The sequence below is a fragment of the Salvia hispanica genome, chromosome 1 (assembly GCF_023119035.1).
Source record: "Salvia hispanica cultivar TCC Black 2014 chromosome 1, UniMelb_Shisp_WGS_1.0, whole genome shotgun sequence".
In the NCBI taxonomy this organism is placed as follows: domain Eukaryota; kingdom Viridiplantae; phylum Streptophyta; class Magnoliopsida; order Lamiales; family Lamiaceae; genus Salvia; species Salvia hispanica.
In genome coordinates, this window is record NC_062965.1 from 19,575,192 (window position 1) to 19,597,458 (window position 22,267).

Genomic DNA, 22,267 nt, shown 5'->3' on the forward strand with positions numbered 1-22,267 from the left:
GAGTTATTTATTAATACGTCTTCTCTAATTTGTTGTGTTTAGACTGGACTCGAAGTACATGTTCACAATCAAATGTGCTTCAATGTCTTAAATAATTAAACCATCATCCATTAATTTCATGACTGAAAATAAGGGCAAAAAATAATACATGGTCTTCTCACTTGACAGACTATAAGTTTAGCAATTAATATAAAAGATTATATACGCCTCATAATAAATGGTAGTATCTCCAAATCACGCGCATACTCGAGTAATAAGTACCATGGTAGTAGTAGACATATTTGGATGACCAAATGCATACACAAGATTTCATTTAAATGTACTTATATTTAGTACTGCAAAACAAAGTGGTCTAGAATGAATAAATTGTATGCTCTCACTACCAACCCATGTATATGGCAGTGGGCCTTTTATGATGGGCTTTCTACTATATAACTATAAAGTATTCTAGTCACTAATATTTGACCATAATGTATTTAAGCTGTTGAGCATAACAAAAATTTCATATAATGCACGATAATGTAGTAAATCACAATTTATATCCATCTAATGCAAAAGCTACTGTTACAATGGCGCAACAAAATTGTAAGAGCATCTCCAATGCAAATAGGCCATTCATTCTCTCTCCCTGGCATGTAGCAGCACTAAAAATCCACCTGCCACATCAGATTTAGGCCAGCCATAGGCCAGCCGCAATAAAAATAATTCAAAAAAAACTACATTTACGGAATTAAAATTACGATTAAATTACGGAATTAAATTTCCGAGACATATACGAGAAAATTCATTAATTGCATTAAAAAAGGTACATAGATAAAAAAAATTACATAATAAAGAAAAAAAACTATCGGCATGCAGTCCTTCATGCCCACAACTCTTCAATTATATCCTTTTGGAATTGAATATGAGCATCCACTTGGCGCATGTCGGCAAATTCCTTGAGGCGGTCGGCTTCATCGAGAGGTACCCCACGTCGTACGTTAGGGGTGGCCGTTCCGTGGCTTGGACCGGCTTCATCGTCATTGGCCCAACTAGTCAATTGTACGCCTTCGTCTTCGATCATGTTGTCCAGGATAATGCAGGCGTACATTATTTAGGAAACGCATCTAATATTCCACAAAAATTCTTTATATCGAGGCCAGACACCAAATGTGGCTCCACGTCCTTGCGCGTTGACTCCTGCCGTTCCGCAAAGTAGGCCTTCCTTTCATCACTTGAGTGCATGATCGTCTTCACAAACAACATGCCACCTAGGGTATATCCCATCCGCCAGAAGTAATGTAGCCCATATCATGCAGTTTGCCGTTGGCCCACAATTGGGAACTTCGAGCTGGGCCAGAGCGCTTTCCCGAGCATTTCTCGTTGAAGAGGAGGCGACAAGTTCGGGGAGACAGGTGGGTCGTTGTTCGGCCAGGCTACCCCAAAATACGCATGCCTGATCCACAGCCGGTAATTAGCTACGGCCTCGAGGATCATCGTGGGATTCTTTGACTTGTAGTCGGTCGTGTAGGCCCGCTTCCAGGCAGTCGGACAGTTCTTTCACTCCCAATGCATACATTTTATGTTGCCTAACATCCCAGGGAACCCATGCTTCTCCCCGTGCATCTGCATCAAATTCTGACAATCTTCGGGAGTAGGGCTTCGAAGGTACTGCTCACTTGAAAATGTTCATCACGCCCTCACAGAAATACTCCAGACATTCCAGGGCAGTCGACTCACCGATGTGGAGGTACTCATCTCACATGTCTGCCGCGCCTCCGTAGGCCAACTGCCCGATTGCCGCCGTGCACTTTTGAATAGGGGTGTGGCCGGGTCTGCCAACCGCATCGTGCCTGAAGCGGAAACACAGATATCGACGCTCCAAAGCGTCAACGATACGCATAAACAACTCCATGCGCATTCTAAAACGCCGCCGAACATGTTTGCGGGAAACCGCATAGTTCTACGAAAAGTAGTCGTCATACACATCAGCTGATGTGCAGCTATGTGATCCCTATCAATCACTGCTCGGCGGTGGATAACCCGTGGAGGGCGAGATATCGCTGCTGTTCCACCCTACGCATGTACCGCTCCATCTCGCGGTTCATGTAGGCATTCATAGCCTCGTTCATCCTCCGTTCGTACTCCTCAGCATCCCACCACTACCACCACCTTGCTACCACCACGCGTTACTCATCGCTCGATGATGCTCTTGTACAGAAAGTTAGAGAGAGAAAAAAGTCGTTAAAACAAGCGGTGCAAATGAAAATGAAACTAAAATCGCGTTTATATAGGTTTTAAAAAAAAATTAAAAATCGTCGCTGGCCGATCGGGCCGCCACAATGGCGGCGCAGCGCATCGGCTAGCCTTGGCCGATTTTTTCGCCGAAATGCGGCTAGCCTGCTCCAATGGTTCGGCTAGCCGACCGACTAGTCACATGAATCGGCTAGCCGGTTGGCTAGCCGGCATTGGAGATGCTCTAAGTACTGTAATTGAAGATTTCAATTTCATTAGAGCATCTCCAATGGTCGGCTTGCGACCGGCTAGCCGATTCGCGGCGCTGGCCGATCGGCTAGCGGAACCATTGGAGGCTGCCAGCGGGAAATCGGCCAAAATTTCGGCGTGGGCTGGCCGATCGCGACGCGCAGGCCGGCATTGTGGCGTGCCAATATTTTTTAATTTCTTTTTTATTAATTCTTTTTTTTAATTTTTGAAAAACTATATAAATGCGATTTTCTCTATCTCTAAATTTCTGTACAAGAGCAACATCTAGCGATGGACAACAACAACTAGCCCAATACAAAATTAAGACCTAAAACAGAAACATGTCATACCGTCGGGCGGGTCAGCCTCTCTCGCGCCCCCGGACCTCTTCATGGCAAGGGGGCGTCGCCCCCCTTGACCCCCTGACTATAACGGATTCAAGGCATACTAACATTTTTTAATGTATTTTTTTAATAAACTAGTGAGGAGGAGAGTGGGGCGGTGGCTCGTGTGTGGAATTTTTTTTATTATATACTTTTTTTTATTTTTAGTTAATGTACTTTTTTATTTAAATAAAATTAATGAATTTTCCTGTATATGTCTTGTAAATTTAATTCGGTATTTTAATCGTGATTTTAATTCCGTAAATATAGTATATTTTGAATTATTTTTTTTGCGACTGGCCTAAATCTGATGTAACAGGTGAATTTTTAGTGTTGCTGACGTGGCAGGGAGAGAGAGTGACTGGCCTATTGATTGCCTATTTAGTAATGGAGATGCTCCTATCCTGACTATAATTTATGATTAGTGAGGTAAGCGCAATGATTGACAAAGGATGCTAAAATGCGCCATGAGTGGAGGCAGCCGTGGAACAATATAAAAAAATAGAAAATGTTAATTTACGTATATAAGCCGCCGTGACGCCTCTACTGTGACCGACAAAGTTGCTGCGCTGTGGTGACCCACATCGATTCACTCTATCCAGAATCTGCCACGTGCCCGTTATCATGTTTCTCAATTTTCAACATTTCCGGCACCACCAAATATCGCCATGTCGTCTTCTTAAAAAGTTGGTAATAAAGAAACACCATAATTTCAATACTGTTGAGTACAAACCTATCTAACTATTTAGGTGAAATTTGCTAACTTGGATTAAAATGGAGGCAATTAATGTGGTGGGAAGCAATAAAAATTACTCCCTTTATCCCCCCGTTAAGAATCAGATTTTTCCATTTCAGTCAGTCCCCACTTAAGAATCAGATTTTTCCATTTCAGTCAGTCCCCACTTAAGAATCACACTTCATTTTACCATAAATGATAAGTAGGTCCCATATTCCACTAACTCATTTCACACGCATTTTATTATAAAATCAATATAAAAAGATGGATCCCACATTCCACTAACTTTTTCAACCAACTTTTATTTACATTTTTTAAAATCCGTGTCCGGTCAAACTATGACTACGAGGACGGAGGGAACTACTCCACGAATAAATGTGAGAGACGACTTTTCTGTGTGGCTGCTTGCGTGTTTTATTACACAAATTATGCTGCCCACATGTCGTTCTTCAGCCTTTCTGACAATACTCATTTTTATCCCTTAATCATCACACAAGGTCCACATTCTTTATTTTACCTTCATATACATATGTTCTATCTATATTTATATAAATTTCTACTCTTTAGATTATCCAAAGTTGTAACCACCTATGCCCTATTTCGTACTCAACTCATCTAATCATCTTCCCTTCAATTTTATGTTAAGTCACAATTTCTATATTCCAAAAATATTATCAAGCCCACCCCAAGGGCCATCCTCAACCAACTAGAGCAAAACGTCGCTACATCCCTCGTGATCGAGAGGGAGCCCATGAAAGGCTCTTTGCCGACTATTTTTCCGACCAGCCGCGGTATCCACAAGATTACTTTCGGCGCCGTTTTCGCATGTCAAAACGGTTGTTTATGCGTATTGTCACCACATTGTCCACCCGCGTTGAATACTTTCAAGAAGGTGCAGACGCAACCGGTCGGCAAAGTCTCACGGCGTTGCAAAAGTGTACTTGTGCCATCCGACAACTTGCTACTGGGCAAACGGCTGACCTCTTCGACGAGTATTTGCATGTCGGTGAGTCAACTGGAATCCTATGCCTCAAGAGTTTTTGCGACGGCGTTCGTTCTGCTTTCGGCGAGGAATTCCTTCGGGCACCCACCACCGACGATTGTCAACGGTTGCTTCGTCTTCACGAAACAGTCCACGGTTTTCCCGGTATGCTAGGCAGCATTGACTGCATGCATTGGAAGTGGAAGAATTGCCCGACTGCTTGGAGGGGGCAACACTTAAGCGGCCACAAAGGTGGCGGCCCAACGCTTATCCTTGAAGCGGTCGCCGACTACCGCCTATGGATTTGGCATGCATATTTCGGTGTTGCCGGATCCAACAACGACTTGAACGTGCTATATTCTTCACCACTCTTCGATGATGTTTTGAATGGTGTAGCACCGGCGATCGACTTCACCGTCAACGGAAATGCATACCACATGGGTTACTATCTCGCCGATGGTATCTACCCAAGGTGGTCGACTTTCGTGAAGTCGTTCAGCAATCCACAAGAGCCGAGACGGATTCTTTTTGCGCAGCGTCAAGAGTCTGCTCGGAAAGACGTCGAAAGAGCTTTTGGTGTCCTTCAAGGCCGATTCAACATTGTGAAGTCCCCTTCTCGGCTTTGGTACGTTAAGAATATCGCCGACATCATGTACACGTGCATTATCTTGCACAACATGATTATAGCTGACGAAGGACCGATGGCGGGTAACTTTTACGACGAGGATGAAGCCGGAAGCTCAACCGCGAGGTCTCCCCCACGTCGAGGTGTGCATACGACGGTGAACGAGAGGATGGAAAGAAGACACACAATGCGCGATACAAGAGCCCACGCCTCTACTACCACAGAACGGAGGGAGTACTTCCTCCGTTCCATTTAGAGTCACGTTTTCATTTTGGATGTTCCATAATAATAGAATCATTTCTTATTTTAGTAGTAAAAAATACTCCATATTTTCTCGCTCATACTTTTACTTTTCTCTTACTTTATTATATCTAATTTTTCTCTCTCCTACTCTATTAATCTCTCCTCCCCATAATATAAGTCACATTTATTGTTGGACAAGTTTTAAAAAATATAAAGACTAGTGAGTTGAAAAAGTTAATGAAATGTAGAGTCCATTTTTTATATTGTTAGTGGATAATTGAATCTATTTTATTAGAAAGATAAAACTCTTTTAAATAGAATTGATTATTTTGAAAATGAGTCCATTTTTATAGAATGGATAAAGTATAATGGTGGCCGCCCCATCTCTTTTGTCTCCTATTATTAGTCTTTGTCTCCTGTATTTATTTAACCTTATAAAACATGCAAATTTTTTATAATGGTTAAAGAGCCAGGGCCCATAGACTATGACAGCAAACACAAATTCATCGCCTTTTAGAAGCACTTTCTCTTCCCACCCATATCCATAATTATTAATTACCATAGACGGTCTACTCGTGAAATTTTATTGGGCGTACAATGATCGGAATCATTTACTACTATTACTTATTACAATTTGATACTACAATAATTCAATGGTTGTAAAATTCAAATGATGTAAATATATACTACTAATTATTAAAATGAAAACTTTAAAAATTATATGTTGAAAGTATAAAATATACTTTATTAAGTATTATCCCCCGTCCCACAAGAATATGCACTATTTCTTTTTTTAGTCCACCCACAGGAATATGCACCTTCTAATTTGAAAAACTATTATACCTAATGAGGTAGAACTCATTCTTCACTAACAATATTTTAATTACTTTTTCTCTCTACCTCTCTCTTATTTTACCAATTTTATATTAAGCCCGTGTCGAATCCAAAATACCTATTTAGGACGGAGGGAGTACTAGTTTGCAGTACAAAAATATACTAGTTGAAATAACTTATTAGTTTTCAACTGATATATTTTGTACTCTCAACTAATATTTTTAAAAATTCTTATTTTAAGTTAGTTTCAACTAGTGGCAGATCCAGAGAGTGGCCGGAGGGTGTGGTCGCCATCCCTAGCAACCAGTTACTACGGACACGGACATATATTTTCCATTGTCCCCCCTTCCATTTGCTTCTAATTTGGCTGCACGGATGAAGTAATGTGGCAGTTTCGCCCTCTTCATTTTTTTTATCCTATATACACCTTTAATTTAATTGAACCACTTCCTATATTGTATGTATATACATATTTACTACTCCCTCTGTTCCAGAGTAATAGGGACGTTTTTCCATTTCCGTCCGTTCCATAGTAATAGAGTAATTTCCCTTTTTAATAAAAGTCAACACATTTTTCCACACCTACTTTACTCTCTCTTACTTTTTTCTATCTTCATCTCTCTATCTTTTTCATTTTCCACTTTATTCTCTCTTTACTTAACTCACCTAACACAATTTTTCTTAATCTCCGTGCCGAAAAGTTTTACCTCCATTACTATGGAACGGAGGGAGTAGTATTTATTGTGGACGATGAAATTGGGCGACGACTTAAAACTCATAACATCCACTATTGAGTAGATGAAGGAGTAGAGTAGTTTTTCACCTTAAGGACACAACTTGAAAGCCGGCATAAGATCCACGCGTCCCATTAATACCTAATCCTATAACTTCGCCGCTCTCTACATGAACATGACTTTGTCCATTTTACAATTGCATGTACAATTTTTATTTAATAGATATGGTACCAACTACTATTCTCTTTCTATTTGGTCCCCACGTTACACTAATTTAATATCACCCTTATCACACGTCTTTTCACCTATCGCCTATTTCCTCACATTACAACTATTCAACCATTCCTTTAGACGTTCGTATACGTATATATTCCCTCTATTTCATACTACTCCATATTGCTTCAAATAAAGCAACTTGCTTTTGTATGGGTGTGTGGGGTTTCGAGAGGTGCTGACCTCTAATCAGTACGTACATATGCATGAAAATACTTCATTTTAACAACTTTATATGAAACATTTGGATTATTTCTTTTCGGATTGTTTCATTTGAATTGACCTACATTTTAACAACTTTATAGTAGGACTCTTCTTGGTTAAATTTGACAACATTACTCTTGCATAAATTATTTTTATCCATATAGAAGCCTCCAAATCATTTTTAAGTAGTAGTATCTGTAAAACTAGATTGTTTCCATCTTATTCTTATCCATATGGAATTCCTTCTTGGCTTAAATTATTCAGTTGTTTAGGGTAACAATAGTAAGATAATACTCCTTCCGTTCCAAGATAAGTGACTTGTATTCCTTTTTGGGGTGTCCCACTATAAGTGACCTATTTCCATTTTTAGCAAAAAGTTATCTCTCTTACTTTATTCTCCACCTACTTTATTCTCTATTCTCTCATCTACTTTTCTCTCTCTCATACTTTACTCTCTCCACTTTAACTTATTTAAATACCATTCCTTAAATCCCGTACCCAAAAGAAGTAGGTCACTTATCTTGGGACGGAGGGAATATCAACTTGAACAAAACATTAGTTGGACCCAATAACTTTTACGTTCGCTAGCATCAAGATTTACTCGTAGCAGTACAAATTCAGTAAAGTATTCATTTTGAATCTTTGATAGTATACTAATCCCTTCGTCCGTCATTAGGAGTCTCATTCATGGGCGGAACGAATTTTAAGAAATATTAAGAAAAATTGGTGGAAAAAAATTAGTGGAATAGAAGTCCCACTTATATATATTAGTTTTAAATTAAATGCGAGTGAAATGAGTTAGTGAAAGGTGAGACTCTATTAACATTTATGGTAAAACTGAACCAGGACTTTTATTCACGGATGAATTAAAATGGAAAAACAGGACTTTTATTCTCACCGATGGGAGTAAATTCCATTTCCCAACTATTCAACCATCACGAGAAAAGTATATATACTGGAAACCTAATAAATTCAGAGTACAAATTGATGATGTAAAAGCAATAATAGATGACATGAAAAAACAGGAGAAATTGAAAATTAGAAAAAAGAAAGCAGGCAACTGAATGGTCAAATCGAGGCATGAAAGCCCACGTGAATATAAGCCTAATCCGTCCAAAGAAATCCAACCGCAATGAATATACTGTTTTTTTCACATAAATCGTATGCCTCTCAATCTTGTACTACTACTTATCCTCTGAAAAGAAATTGCCCCTTATTACATACAACTCCATTATTAATTCATTTTATTTTATGCCCACACGGCTCGCTTTCCTCGTCACAGTGAATATAATTATTCCCACATTTGTCGGCGCGTGCGGTGCCCACCAATTTTTTTAATCCACTAAATTAAATTAATAATCCATGTTTAACTAAAACTTAAAACAACATGCAAGGGATCAAAAAGATTCAAATTAAGGGTGGAGAGAATATACACAGGCGAATAACATAATTCATCCGAATCCGAACATAATCATGATTCTACGACCAAGCTCAGAAAAATCTCAGTTGTCGGAAGAAAAAAAACACGAGGAAAACGCTACCTAGCGCCGCCAAAATAGGAACTCTACAGCCACAGCGGCGGCGGCTCGTTCAGGTCAATGGGCAGGCCGCGTCTCACGATCCCGAAATACTTGGCCGGAGCGTCACCGACGGGGGGCGGGGCGGCGGCGGCATTGGAGGAAACGGCGGCGGTGTGGAGGAGGTCGTTGATGATGAGGCGGCCGGTGGGGGCGATCCAGCGGTGGTGATCGGAGGGGAGATTGAGATCGAGAGAGAGGCGGGAAGAGGGCGGCGAGGGGAAGTTGGTCTTGGCCTTGGCGCCGCGGAGGGACCTGGCGGCGCCGTCGTAGGCGAGGGCGGCCTCCTCGGGGGTGTCGAAGGTGCCGAGCCAGACTCGTGTCTTCTTCCAGGGGTCGCGGATTTCGGCGGCGTAGCGGCCCCACGGGCGCTTCCGGACGCCTCTGTAGTGGCCCTCGCGCGTGGAAGCCATGGCGATGAAGAGAAGAGAGGAGAAGTAGAGAGAGAAAGTGAGTGACGCAACTGCTGGGTTTATTATGAAGCTGAAGAGGAGAGTTATGTTATGTGGTGCGTGTTTGTGTGTTTTGGGGGTGGGTCCCACTCAGTCTCCCGTAATCGTCGGCTGGACGGCATGAACCGCTTAAATAAACAACTGCGAGTTATCGTGTGCGGCGCGGGACCATTCCTTGCCGTGCGACTTTTTTACTATCATTACTCATGAGGTGCTCCACCATTTCCCTTCTATCAAATCATCAAAATAACTAACAACCCATTTTAATGGCATCAAGTCAAAATTAACTGTTAACCCTGGGCGAATACGAAATTTTTCATTTTAGTTTATTCATGAAAAAGAGTCCCAACTTATTTTTATTATAAATGATAATAAGATCACACATTTAACTAACTAATCATTCCGCTCACATTTCATTTAAAATTAGCAAAAAATAATAAAACATTTTTCCTCTCTTGCTTAGTCCATCTTTCTTACTTTATTCTCTCTTTAGCTCTTCTACTATTTCGCGCTCAAACTTTATTCATTCTACTTTAACTCAATAAATATCATTTGCTTAAATCTCGTGCATAAAAAAAATTCATCACTTGTGGTGACTGGTGACACAGAGGAAGTGTATACAAGTGAGACTCATATATGACTAGTTCTTTTTCCATTCATTTTTCATAATATTTCTTAAACTATTGTCGCCAAGAAATGAGACTCCTAATGGCAAACGGAGAGAGAAAATATCTTGTAAAAGAATGACCGTTATCCATATTTATATATATGAGAAAAAATATAAGATTTGAGATCCATCATTAAAGTAAGTCGAATGAACATCAGACTTCCACCCATTAAATAGACAAGAAAAGAGACAAGAGATTCATAATCGACGAAGTGGAGAGATCCAACACCAACATTAAAGTGGACCGTAGTGAACATTAGACTTGCACAATCAAAATAGACCAGAATGAACATTAGACTTGCACATATGAGGTATACCAAGACAAGAAATGATAAGAGATCCATCAACGACTTGTACCGCTTTAACTAATACTGATATAAGATCTGAGCTATTCACTACCTTATAAGCCTAGTAAGAAAAGTGAGTTATTCATACTTATATAGATTGGACACAATAGAGTCAGACCTACCTAGGGGTTTGAGAATCTCATGCAACCTCCAACAATTTCACGATTTATACTATATATAGTCATGGCATATCAGTATTTGCTTATCAGCTCAAGTGTAGCTTAGCAATTTCCATGCCCGAGTTCAGTTCCCCTTAAGCCATCTTTGGTTTTTCTTTTTGTTTTTTTGTGTTTATTCATATCCACTTAACTAATAAAACTTCATTTTTTTAAATTATGTGACGAAAAGAAATGACTCACTTTGTAAAGGACGAAAGGAGTACTAATTTTAGCTCCTTCTATAGTATTTTATTTTTTGGATTATTCCATCATATTTACTACCTTCGTCCACTGTTAGAGTCCTGTTTGGCATTTTAGTCCATCTTTAAATAATAATCATATTTCACTTTTAAGATAAACGGTAAGTAAGTCCCACATTCTATAAACTTATTTTACTCATATTTTATGATAAAAAAAAATATATCAATATAAGTGAGACTCATATTCTACTTATTCAATAACTTTTCTTTATAGGAGTATTTCTTAAAACTTGTGCCCAAATAACTTCTATTATTTGAAGGAGGTAGTAATATACTCCGTTCTTTCCCAACTAAGTTGAGTCACTTATATTTTGCACTCATTTTGAGAAAATCGTAATAAATAGCTATAATGGATGTATAGTAATGTAAAAACGAGAATAATGTAGCTAAGAGTCTTATCTCCATGATTCTTGCTTTTATTTTATAATGTATCCACTTTAGGTATTTATTATAGTACTATTTTTCCAAAACAAATGTAAAAAAGAAGTGACTCAATTTAATTGGGACATATGAGGTATTAAAAAATATTTCCTCATTTCCATAGTAGTAGGGTTACTTTTAGCATTTTGATACTTTCCATAGTAGTGGAGTGATTTTTCTTTTTTATTAAAAGTCAATTCATTTTTTCTCACTTACTTTATTCTCTGTTACTTTATTTTCTTTTCATCTCTCTACATTTTTTATTTTCTACTTTATTCTTCTTTTACTATATCCACTTAACATAATTTTCCTTAAATCCTATTTCAAAAAGAAATGTCGCTACTACTGATGAACGGAAGGAGTTGCATTGAACACATAAAATAGCTTAAAAATTAGCAGTGACGTATTATTTGGAAAACGAAATTTAATTTTCTGATTTTAATGCAAAAAGATAACCGGCAGAATTGGTTAATTATAAATCTGGGGCGCTTGTATTTACTTACTCCCTCCGTTCATAGTCATAGTACTAGAGTCATTTTATCATTTTGGTAGATTTGATAGTAATAGAGTCATTTCTCTATTTTAGTAAAAGTCAACATATTTTTTCATGTCTACTTTATTTTCTCTTACTTTTTTTCTCTTACTTTTTTTCTCTCTTCATCTTTATATTTTTTTTTATTTTTCATCTTATTCTCTATGTAATATTTACTTAATTCATCTACCAAAATTTTTCTTATTCTACGTAACGAAAAGAAATTCTTCTATTATTACGGAACAAAGAGAGTATTTATTTACATCATCATGATTGTCCACATTAGTGGTACAGTAAAATAAAAAAAAGACAACTACTTGTGTAAGTGTGGGTGCAATTATTACTGTGGGTGACCGGTCAAAACATTGCAACCATCTCGTGTGTAAAGATATTTGATGAAACCGCAGGGAATAAATTTGTAGAGAAAAAAATAGTGAATAATAGTGCGTGGGGGTGGTGGACGCAGCAGGAGCCGCCGCCTGATATGACGTGTCGTGGGTTGGGGGGCGTGGGCATTTGTCATGTGACTCAGACCAATCTCTTGGCCCCATGCTGACGTATGCCCTACCCTACCTCCCCCTCGTACGGCGCTGCCCAAGAACCGGCGCCTCATCCTTTTAAATCCTTTTCTTATTTTTGAAAAAATTGGATGTATTAGGATTAATTATATACTTTCTTCTTCTTCTTCCAAGACCTTTTTGACTTAATTAATTACTCCTTCCGTCCCACGAGAGTCATATACCATTTTGAGTTAGTATCATATTACTTAAACCATTTATTTTTTTAACTAAAAACTAAACATCTAATCACACTTATTTTATTCTTTCTTTTACTTTATCATCTCTCATCCCTCTTACTTTATTTTCTCTTCTACATTATGTAACTCACTAAACACAACTTTCTTAAATCTCATGCCGAAAAGAAACGACTCAAGTAACATGAGACAGAGAGAGTACTCAATTAGTCAATTCGTCCCAAACATTTTAGACGATAGAAAATTAGTGTATAATTGGTTAAGTAATAGAAATAAGAAGAATAATAGTTAAAATAATGTCAACTGATAGTTAAACATATATTATTAATTATGGTATAAATTGTAGATAAAGTGACGTATATGAGTAATGAGTTTGAGAGAAGTTTTAATAAATGGAAAGAGATAATTTATGAGACGGATAAAAAAAGAAAAATGTCTTTATTTTTATGAAACGGAGAAAGTGGAAATGAGATAATTTATGAGACATGAAAAAAAGAAAAGTGTTCTTATTTTTATGAAACGGAGAGATTATTTGTGGATGCTGTCTATTTGGGTGGACCTTTTGCAACGTACATTGAGTATATAATTATAATAATTATAATGGTTTTAACTTTAAATTATGGATTTGAAGTTTTTTTTTTTTTCAAACTACGTGAGATTTTAACTCAGAGATTCGAATTTATTCTAAACCCTATCAAAGGCCGAACCGAAATTGGATGTGTTGTATTCGTGTTGTCTTACAGACCGAGATTGGATGTGTTTTAAGTCACAAAGATTCTACTACTCCTACTTATTATACACTAGTTCTAAGTTAGAAATTAAATTTGAAGAATTTGAAATGCATATTTTGGCAAAAGAAAGAGATTTGTGGGTTTTGGGTCGTTGTTGTTGGGCTAGAGTGGTGGGTGACAGAGTTTTTGGTTTGTTGTGGTGGCCCCCAAACTGGAAGAGTGCAGTGTACGGGTTGGGCGGCATTGGAGTTTATTTTGGGACCATTAATTAATGCTTAAACCATATACCATTACCTAGTTTTATGAGGTCAAATAATTATGTAAAATATAACTTAACTAAATTCTATATGTATTGTAAAGTTGAGACAATGCAAATCTCTCATTGGAAGATTGAGTACTTTAGATGCAATCCCTATTATATTTGGTGGAAAATATACAGTACTCACTCTTCGTTCCTGAAAATTTGTCACTTATTTTCTTTTTCATTCATCCCTAAAAATTTGATATCTTTTATTTTCATCATTTTTAATAATAGACCTCACATTCCACTAACTCATTTTCACTCAGATTTTATTTTAAAATTAATATATAAAAGTAGAATCCACATGACATCAACTTTTTCAACTCACTTTCTATTACATTTCTTAAAATCTGTGCCGAATCAATTTGTGACGAATTTTGGAGGAAGGAGGGATTACTTACTACTCCCTCCGTCCCAACAAAGTTGAGTCGTATTCCTTTTTAGTCCGTCCCAACAAAGTTGAGTCATTTCCTTTTTTAACAAAAGACAAAACATCTAATCACTCTTTTTTTATTCCATCATTTACTTTACTCTCTCTTATCTTTTCTACTTTTTTCATCTCTTCTATTTATTTAATATAAATTCTTAACCTTCGTACCTAAAAATTTTGTCTCAATTTTTATGGGACGGAGGGAGAACTTATATTCCATTTACTACTTATTCCATGATTCATTTATGTGAATGGTTTGATACAGATTATCCGGCAGAGAGAGAAAAATAGGTTTAAAAGTTAAGGGAAGCGAGTAGATAGGGGTGAGGTGGGCACGTGGGGTGGGGTGCAATACGTGGTGTCCCAGTTGAAGGAGACACCCAACCTCTTTCTCACATCATCCATTCAAAAATCAAAACCTACTTTTGCGTGCCCCTTTTTTTGACTCCATTGTGGAGTACTTTTTTAATTGAATTTCCTCTTATTAATTAAAAAAATAAATGTGTAGCTCTGATATGATAAATTGAATTTACTTCTTGCGAGCAACGACAAAGTAAAATCCAAAAGAGCAGTCTGAAAATATGACGTGTGTTTGAGTGTTGTGTGGGAGTTGTGCAACTGCTACTGATGCTCTACACACTGACTGCTGCCACAACCTCACTAGCTCATTCATTTCTATTAATTGTTTTTCATTTTTCAGAATAATTCCCTTATATTTACATATTTCTGTTCAACATATTTATTATTTCCATTCTAATGATACTGTCGAAATCAGCTGTACTAGTACAAAGTTGCACACATTACATTTTTATTTGAATTTTACAGACTTTTTTTAGTTAAAGAATGAGTGGTTAATTTCAAAATACTTATATGATGAAAATAATATAAATTGGAATCAAACGGCAGCCCTTGGTGTGGGAGCATTTTGACTTCTTCTTTCAAGTATTTGATTGGTGGACGCGTCTGCCCTCATACGTCCCTTTCACTTATTATATTTAAACATTTTAACCCTTTCACTTATAGCATCTTCAAAGAAAAGTACTCCCTCCCTCCGTCTCATAAAAGTTGAGACAAAACTTTTGGGTACGGAGATTAAGAATTTATATTAAATAAATAGGAGAGATGAAAAAAGTAGGAAAGATAAGAGAGAGTAAAGTAAATGATGGAATAAAGTAAGAATGATTAGATGTTTTGTCTTTTATTAAAAAAGGAAATGACTCAACTTTTATGGGACAGGGGGAGTAAATTAAAAGATACATAATTATCTTCTCATAAAGATAACTATGACTTCATAAAAAGTACTTCCTCCTTTTCTTCATAGTTGAGGTGAAACTTTTCAGCACGGAGTTTTAGAAATGAATGTTGGGTGTGTTAAATATATAGATAAAAAAAGTTAGAGAGAGGAAAAGGTAGATAGAATAAAGTATAAAGTGAATAAAGTAGAGAGAGTAAAGTAAGAAAAAGAAAAAAATTACCATATATAAAAATGACTCAACTATAAAAAAAACTTCTTGAAATGGAAAAATGACTCAACTATGAAGAAACGGAGAGAGTAATGAACTCCATCTTCAAGAAGAAAGTAAATTGAAAGTTAAATGAAAATAACTAATTTTATATATCTTTTAGGTCAAGAAAAAGATAAAAATACATTATAATAACTTTTTAGACACTTCTCTCGTTAGAAAGTCAATATTTATAAAGAAAGGTAAATATAGGGGCAAGGATGCCCAGTTGTGGCAAAATGCACAACGGAGCTACTGTGCTCATCTATACCCCCACTAATTTTTGTACAGTTAAACTATTTTCATTTATTTACATTATTTGTAGTTTGGATGTGCACATCATCCCCTGCTGAGTATTTTGCCACAACAAGGGATCCATGCCCGTAAATGTAGTGTTATGTCTCTTTATCTCTTCATTTATCTTTTCTCTTGGAGATGCTCTTACACAATACTCATAGAATTTATTTTTTCATTACATGTAGAGGTTAATGTGGAGTGTATTTCTCAGTTAGATAAATAATTTCGTTCCATTTTATTTATTTTTATGTTTTTGGCAACACCTGGGCCCAGGGTACAAAATAAAACCGGGGCTTCTAATACTTCGGCTCAGTTAACTATTTAAGCACAAATATAAAAAGATGGAATATTTTTTCAGTCCACTAACTTTGCTAAACTATTATTTTTGGTTCGTAAATTTTGAAAATATCTTTGAGATCCATCAACTTTGACTTAATATAATACTCCCTCTATCCCCAAAGAATTACACATTGGGTTCGACATGGATTTTAATGTAAAATTGGTAAAGTAAGAGAAAGGTAGAGAGAAAAAGTAATTAAAGTGTTGTTAGTGGATAATGAGTTCCACCTCATTATAGAAAAAAAAACGTTCCTAAATTAGAAAGTGCATATTTTTGTGGGACAGACTAAAAAAGAAAGAATGCATATATCGAATCCTTTAGGAAAAAAAATACTTCAAACACCATGTCTGACAATTTAGTCTATTTGCTCTCCCTTCTTCATTAAAATATTTAATTTCTCTTTCTTTCTCCTTATAACCTCTTCACCAACCTAGCTAATCTACTCTCGACATATTCGGTCGTAATATTTCAGGGAGTTTTAGGCTGATTTCTGGTCTTAAATCCTTGAACTACTTGGATATTTTGATCAATTCTTTACCGACGATTTCCCAGCTAATATTCTATAATTTCATTAATTTGGTGATGATGAGTTAGAGAGGGAAAGTGAATTGGGGGTGACGAGGAGTTAGAGAGAAAAAGTGAATTTGAGTTCTTGTGTTTGATGCAATGAAATCTTCAAATTGGTGCGAGAATTGAATTGGACATGGACGATTGATATGAGGAAGAAAAGACTGAGAGGAAGAATGGGAAGAATAAAAGAAAGGGAAAATTAAATATTTTAATGAAGAAGAGAGAATAAATAGACTAAATTGCCCTTTATGGTCTTAAGGTATTTCTGAAGAAAAAAATAGCTCAAATGATATTAAGTTGAAGTTGACGGATTTCAAAAGATATTTTCAAAATTTACTGACCAAAAATGATAATTTGGCAAAATTTATAGACTAAAATAAATATTCCCTCTTTTAAAAATTCAAAGTAACAAATAGTATGCTATTTAAGTTGTTCTACTATACATATAAGAGAAAATCATTGTGTAATAATAACTATTTTATAGACGTAATATAAAATCAATAAGTAATTTAAAGTAAATAATAAGAGTATTACTATCATGTATACCACCCGATTATTTGCAGTGTAAGAAGGATATGCAAGCCATAGAGCAAGTTTAGGAGATATTTCAGCACAACCTTAATTTAACATTATTAATGAATATAAATCAACAAAATATGATATTCATACTGACTCCAGAAGAAATAAAAGTAATTAAGTAAGAGATTACAAAGTGAGAGAAAATGGTGCTTCTTGATCACCTGTGGGACGATGTGGTGGCCGGGCCGCAACCGGACCGCGGCCTCAAACACCTCAAAAAGGTGTACACCAGCCCCAAAGGTTGGTTTGAAGCACAACACTAATTCATTTTTATTAATGCATTAATGAAGACATGCATGCATGCGTGTGTGTTTGATGGTTAGATGGAGGAGAGGGGAGTGGCATCGTGTACCAGAGATCTCTGTCGATGCCGTCGAGCCCTTTGACGCCGGGAACGCCGACGAGTATGTCACCGACGGCTGGGAAAAAGGACAATGTGTGGCGGAGCGTGTTCAACCCGGGAAGCAACTCCGCCACCAAAAACGTGGGAGCTGACTATTTTGATAAGCCGCAGCCCAACTCCCCTACTGTCTATGATTGGTACAACCATCACAATCATGCATGCTATTTCTTGATGAACATTGTGATTATTTGTTTTGATTTAATTGCAGGCTTTATAGTGGGGATACTAGGAGCAAGCATCGTTGAAAGAAATGGATGGCCATGGTTTTGGAGTAGTTTTTTTGTAAATAAAGACACCTATAAACTTGGTGGAATATGTAGGTTTCTTCGTTTTCTTTTTATTTTTTTCTTATTTTTTGATCTAAAGATTATCTTGTAGTTTTTCTTTTTTTGTTTGTTTGCTATGAAAATAATGGATGTGTAGTTGATTACCACTTTATCCAACAAAAGCATCATTTCATTTAATAGAACATACTTATAAAAATTGGCTTGAATTTTCATAAGGACAGCTAAAAAATATCCCAACTTTGATAAAAGTGATTGTAGAAAATACTCCATTAAATAGGAGTAATTTAAGCAATGATTAGTTAAAAACTAGCCTTTTTACTACTCCAGTATCTTATGAGATTATGGAAAAGAAGGGAGAAGCAAATTGCGGCGTTAAATTGTAATGAAAGTTCACGGATAAGCCATTGGTTCTGAGCTTGGTCGCAACTATGGTGTGATGGTCAGAGTTGAAGGCCCTCATGTGAGTTTCTCAATCCATTCTTCACACGCACACATTGTCACACAGACATGTTTGTGCATCATAACATTTTTGAAGTCTGATTATTTGTCTTGTTGCCTTTTTGATATCGAGAATCAACTTTCTCTGATGTGTTCATTTCTATCTGAATTAAGTTTATTGGGTTTCTCTGCCTTTTGATATATACAAAATGTCATAATGTTTTTTGTTCGTTGGTTCTTATTTGAAAATGCGAAATCATGCTTTTCACCATTACAAGTCTCATCATATTATGATGTTCCAAAACTTGTTAGTATGTGTGGATGTGAAGTGTATGATTTATGTGCTAAATCATTATCTATTGATTAAACTTGTTGCTGTCCAATCCTTGTCGGCTCCGAGTGTTGGCTGATGCGAATCAAATTGTACATTTTTATTCCCATAACTTTACATAATTTATATAATTTGATGCTTGCAAAAGTATATTTTATGTTGTAGGAAGAGGAATTAATGGTGAAACGAAATGTGGAATGAAGCTTGGATGTCATTGAAAAAGTCGTGCAAAATACCCAATTTGACAGACTGCCCAAGTTGACAGATTGCCCAAGTTGACAGACTGCCCAGTCTGCGTCGTAAGTCCAGAAAGCTCTCAAAATGAGGCACTCGGCCGGGTGAATTTTATGCCCAATAATTACACCCGGCTGGGTACGATGTTCAAAATACGAAAATTCCAGAAAGCCCTAAAAATTGGCCACCCGGCCGGGTGATTTTAATGCCCAATAATGCACCCGGCCGGGTACGAAGACGAATTAACCTCCAAATTCAGTTTTCATATAGTTTGGAGGCGGTTTTGAGAGGGAGATTTAGACATTCTTGGACGAGAAAAGGGAGAGGAAAAGAGAGAAAGAGAGGAGGAAGAAGAGAAGGAAGAAATTCCGGCCAACATTCCGACGATCCGTCTCCACATCCCAATTTCACTCATCGAGAGCATGATTCCTATGGTTTTTATTGCAAATTCCACCATGTGTTTAGGCTAAACTCTCTATGTTGCTCCAAGTTGTAATCTAGGCTTTGTGTGGATGTTTCTACACTTTTGAACTCATGTGTTTGTTACCAACAATGTGCTCAATGTTTATACACTATGTTTTTGGCTAATAATGTAGTGTTGTTCTTTCCTTTGCTATTGTCTTTTTAACATAGTTTAGGAATGTTTGTTTGTTGGTATGCTATTGAATTAGAATTGTTCAGATGATAATTTGATAGTGGATTAAGTAGGTGATTATAGCAGATGTTTATTTCTCCAGCGCTTCCGCAGGAGTTTATAAACATTGAAAATTGGTTCATAGGTTATGTGTTCAGCTAATTGTGAACTACTCATCGTGTACATGTTCAGTGTATGTGATTAGGTTGATGTTTTAATCCCTTCATATGTTTCGTTGTATAGGTGTAGAACAATACAAGCTTAGTGAGCAACTTGGAGTGGCGTATTTTCTCATTTGAATAGTGTTTCTTTAGTTAACATGTAGCTTTATGTTGTCAACATCTTTCAAAACCAAAAAAATTAAATATTTATGCTACATCTTTTTAAGTTTTTAAGTTTTAAACAATCTTCTACCTCCCTGTGGATCGACACTTGAAATACTATTAACGACGCTGTAATCTTGCAGTATCGTAGTATTATTCGAGTTAATTAATTAAACTTGATATCTTGTAACTGAATCAGATACTCTAAAATACGCATCATTAGCCCTCCTCAATATAATGAGGAGTAACTAGTAAGAGTCATTGTGCGCAAGCTGGCTTTTTATGCTTTGTATACCACCACACTGTATGGCTGCTGCAGCTTCAACAAGCTAATAATTAATTCCAAAGCCCAACAAGCTGTACATAACCACAGATTTCTATCCCATTTTTTGGATCAACACAATTTAATACTCCTATGCATTTTGTTTGTTTTCTTTTTACTATATAGTACTCCCTTCGTCCTAGAGAAGTTGGCATACTTTGAAAATGACACGAAATTTTAGGAGGTTTTGTTTTATGTGTTAAATGGAGAGAGAAAATATAATTTTTATATTCATGTGAGAGAGAACTTTTTCCAAAAAGGAAAATGTGACATCTTTTGTGGGAAAAACTAAAAAGAAAAGTGTGCCATCTTTTATAGGACAGAGGGAGTATTCATTAAATGTGCTTCCAACCACCTGCATTGAGTTATACATTTGGAAACACATTTGTAGTGAGTAAGTACTATTATCAGTGTTCACTTCTATATGTTATGTGCTCTTAACATGTCACCACTGCACTTTTACTCCACCAAACTAGCTAAGTTTATGATTTGTCTTCTTTTTTTGGTTTTCTTTTGAGATAACAAGTTTAAATCCGTTCGCAAGTATTACTGCCATCATTTGTTGAGTTGGTTTGTATGATTGTATCTGACCTTAAATTTAATTAATAAATTCTTCGACTGCAATGCCAAGCATGGTGGTTATTCAACATTTGAACTTAAGCATCGGCACTTAAGCAAGTGATGCTAAAATGTGATGAACAAGCAGATATGTGATGAGAACCCATACTTGCTTTTCCAGATATGCAGAATCTTGCTGTTTTAGATTAGGCCAGTCATAGGCCAGCCATTCTCTCCCCTGCCACGTCAGCAACACTAAAAAATCCACCTGCCACATCAGATTTAGGCCAGCCATAGGTCAGCCGCAATAAAAATAATTCAAAATATACTACATTTACGGAATTAAAATTACGATTAAATTACGGAATTAAATTTACGACACATACACGGGAAAATTCATTAATTGCATTTAAAAAAGTTACATAGATAAAAAAAAATTACATGCATAATAAAGAAAAAAAAAAAAAACTATCGCCGTGCAATCCTCCGTGCCCACAACTCTTCAATTATATCATTTTGGAGTTGAATATGAGCATCCACTTGGCGCATGTTGGCAAATTCCCGAAGACGGCCGGCTTCATCGAGAGGTACCCCACGTCGTACACTAGGGGTGGCCGTTCCGTGGCTTGGACCGGCTTCATCGACACCGACCCAACTAGTCGGGCTTGTACGCCCTTCGTCTTTCGACGATCATGTTGTGAAGGATAATGCAGGCGTACATTATCCGGAAAACGCATCCGACATCCCACAAACGCGTTGGACCCTTAATTGCCGCCCATCGAGACCGGAGCACACCAAATGCGCGCTCCACGTCCTTGCGCGCCGACTCCCGTCGTTGCGCAAAGTAGGCCTTCTTTTCATCACTTGTTTGTCGGATCGTCTTCACAAAGACCGGCCACCGAGGGTATATCCCATCCGCCAAGTAGTAGCCCATATCATGCCGGTTGCCGTTGGCCACAAATGAGACGGCCGGACCGACGCCCTGGCACTTCTCGTTGAAGAGGGGAGACGAGTTCAGGACGCTGAGGCCGTTGTTCGACCCGGCTACCCCAAAATACGCATGCCGGATCCACATTCTGTAATCGCTACGGCCTCGAGGATTATCTTGGGGTTCTTTGACTTGTAGCCGGTCGTGTAGGCTCCCCTTCCAGGCAAGGACGCTTCTTCCACTCCCAATGCATACAATCTATGCCGCCTAACATCCCGGGAACCCATGCTTCTCCCCGTGCATCTGCATCACCTGATAATTTTCGGGAGTAGGGCTTCTCAAGGTACCGTCACCGAAAAATGCCGATCACGCCCCCACAAAACTCCTTCAGACATTTCAGTGCCGACGACTCACC

At 37.4% G+C, this 22,267-nt stretch overlaps 2 protein-coding genes across 2 annotated transcripts; one reads left to right on the plus strand and one right to left on the minus strand.

The window, feature by feature from the left end:
- Nucleotides 1-8,871: 8,871 nt before the first annotated feature.
- Nucleotides 8,872-9,594, minus strand: LOC125214200 (ethylene-responsive transcription factor 12). Its single transcript, XM_048115121.1, has one exon. The coding sequence runs from the start codon at nucleotides 9,465-9,467 to the stop codon at nucleotides 9,042-9,044; it is 426 nt and encodes a 141-aa protein (XP_047971078.1). The 5' UTR covers nucleotides 9,468-9,594; the 3' UTR covers nucleotides 8,872-9,041.
- A 7,900-nt stretch (nucleotides 9,595-17,494) lies between these two features.
- LOC125201853 (dormancy-associated protein 1-like) lies at nucleotides 17,495-18,235 on the plus strand. The gene is made up of 3 exons (XM_048100128.1): nucleotides 17,495-17,634; nucleotides 17,718-17,934; nucleotides 18,006-18,235. The coding sequence occupies exons 1-3, from the start codon at nucleotides 17,538-17,540 to the stop codon at nucleotides 18,040-18,042; spliced, it is 351 nt and encodes a 116-aa protein (XP_047956085.1). The 5' UTR covers nucleotides 17,495-17,537; the 3' UTR covers nucleotides 18,043-18,235.
- Nucleotides 18,236-22,267: the final 4,032 nt, after the last annotated feature.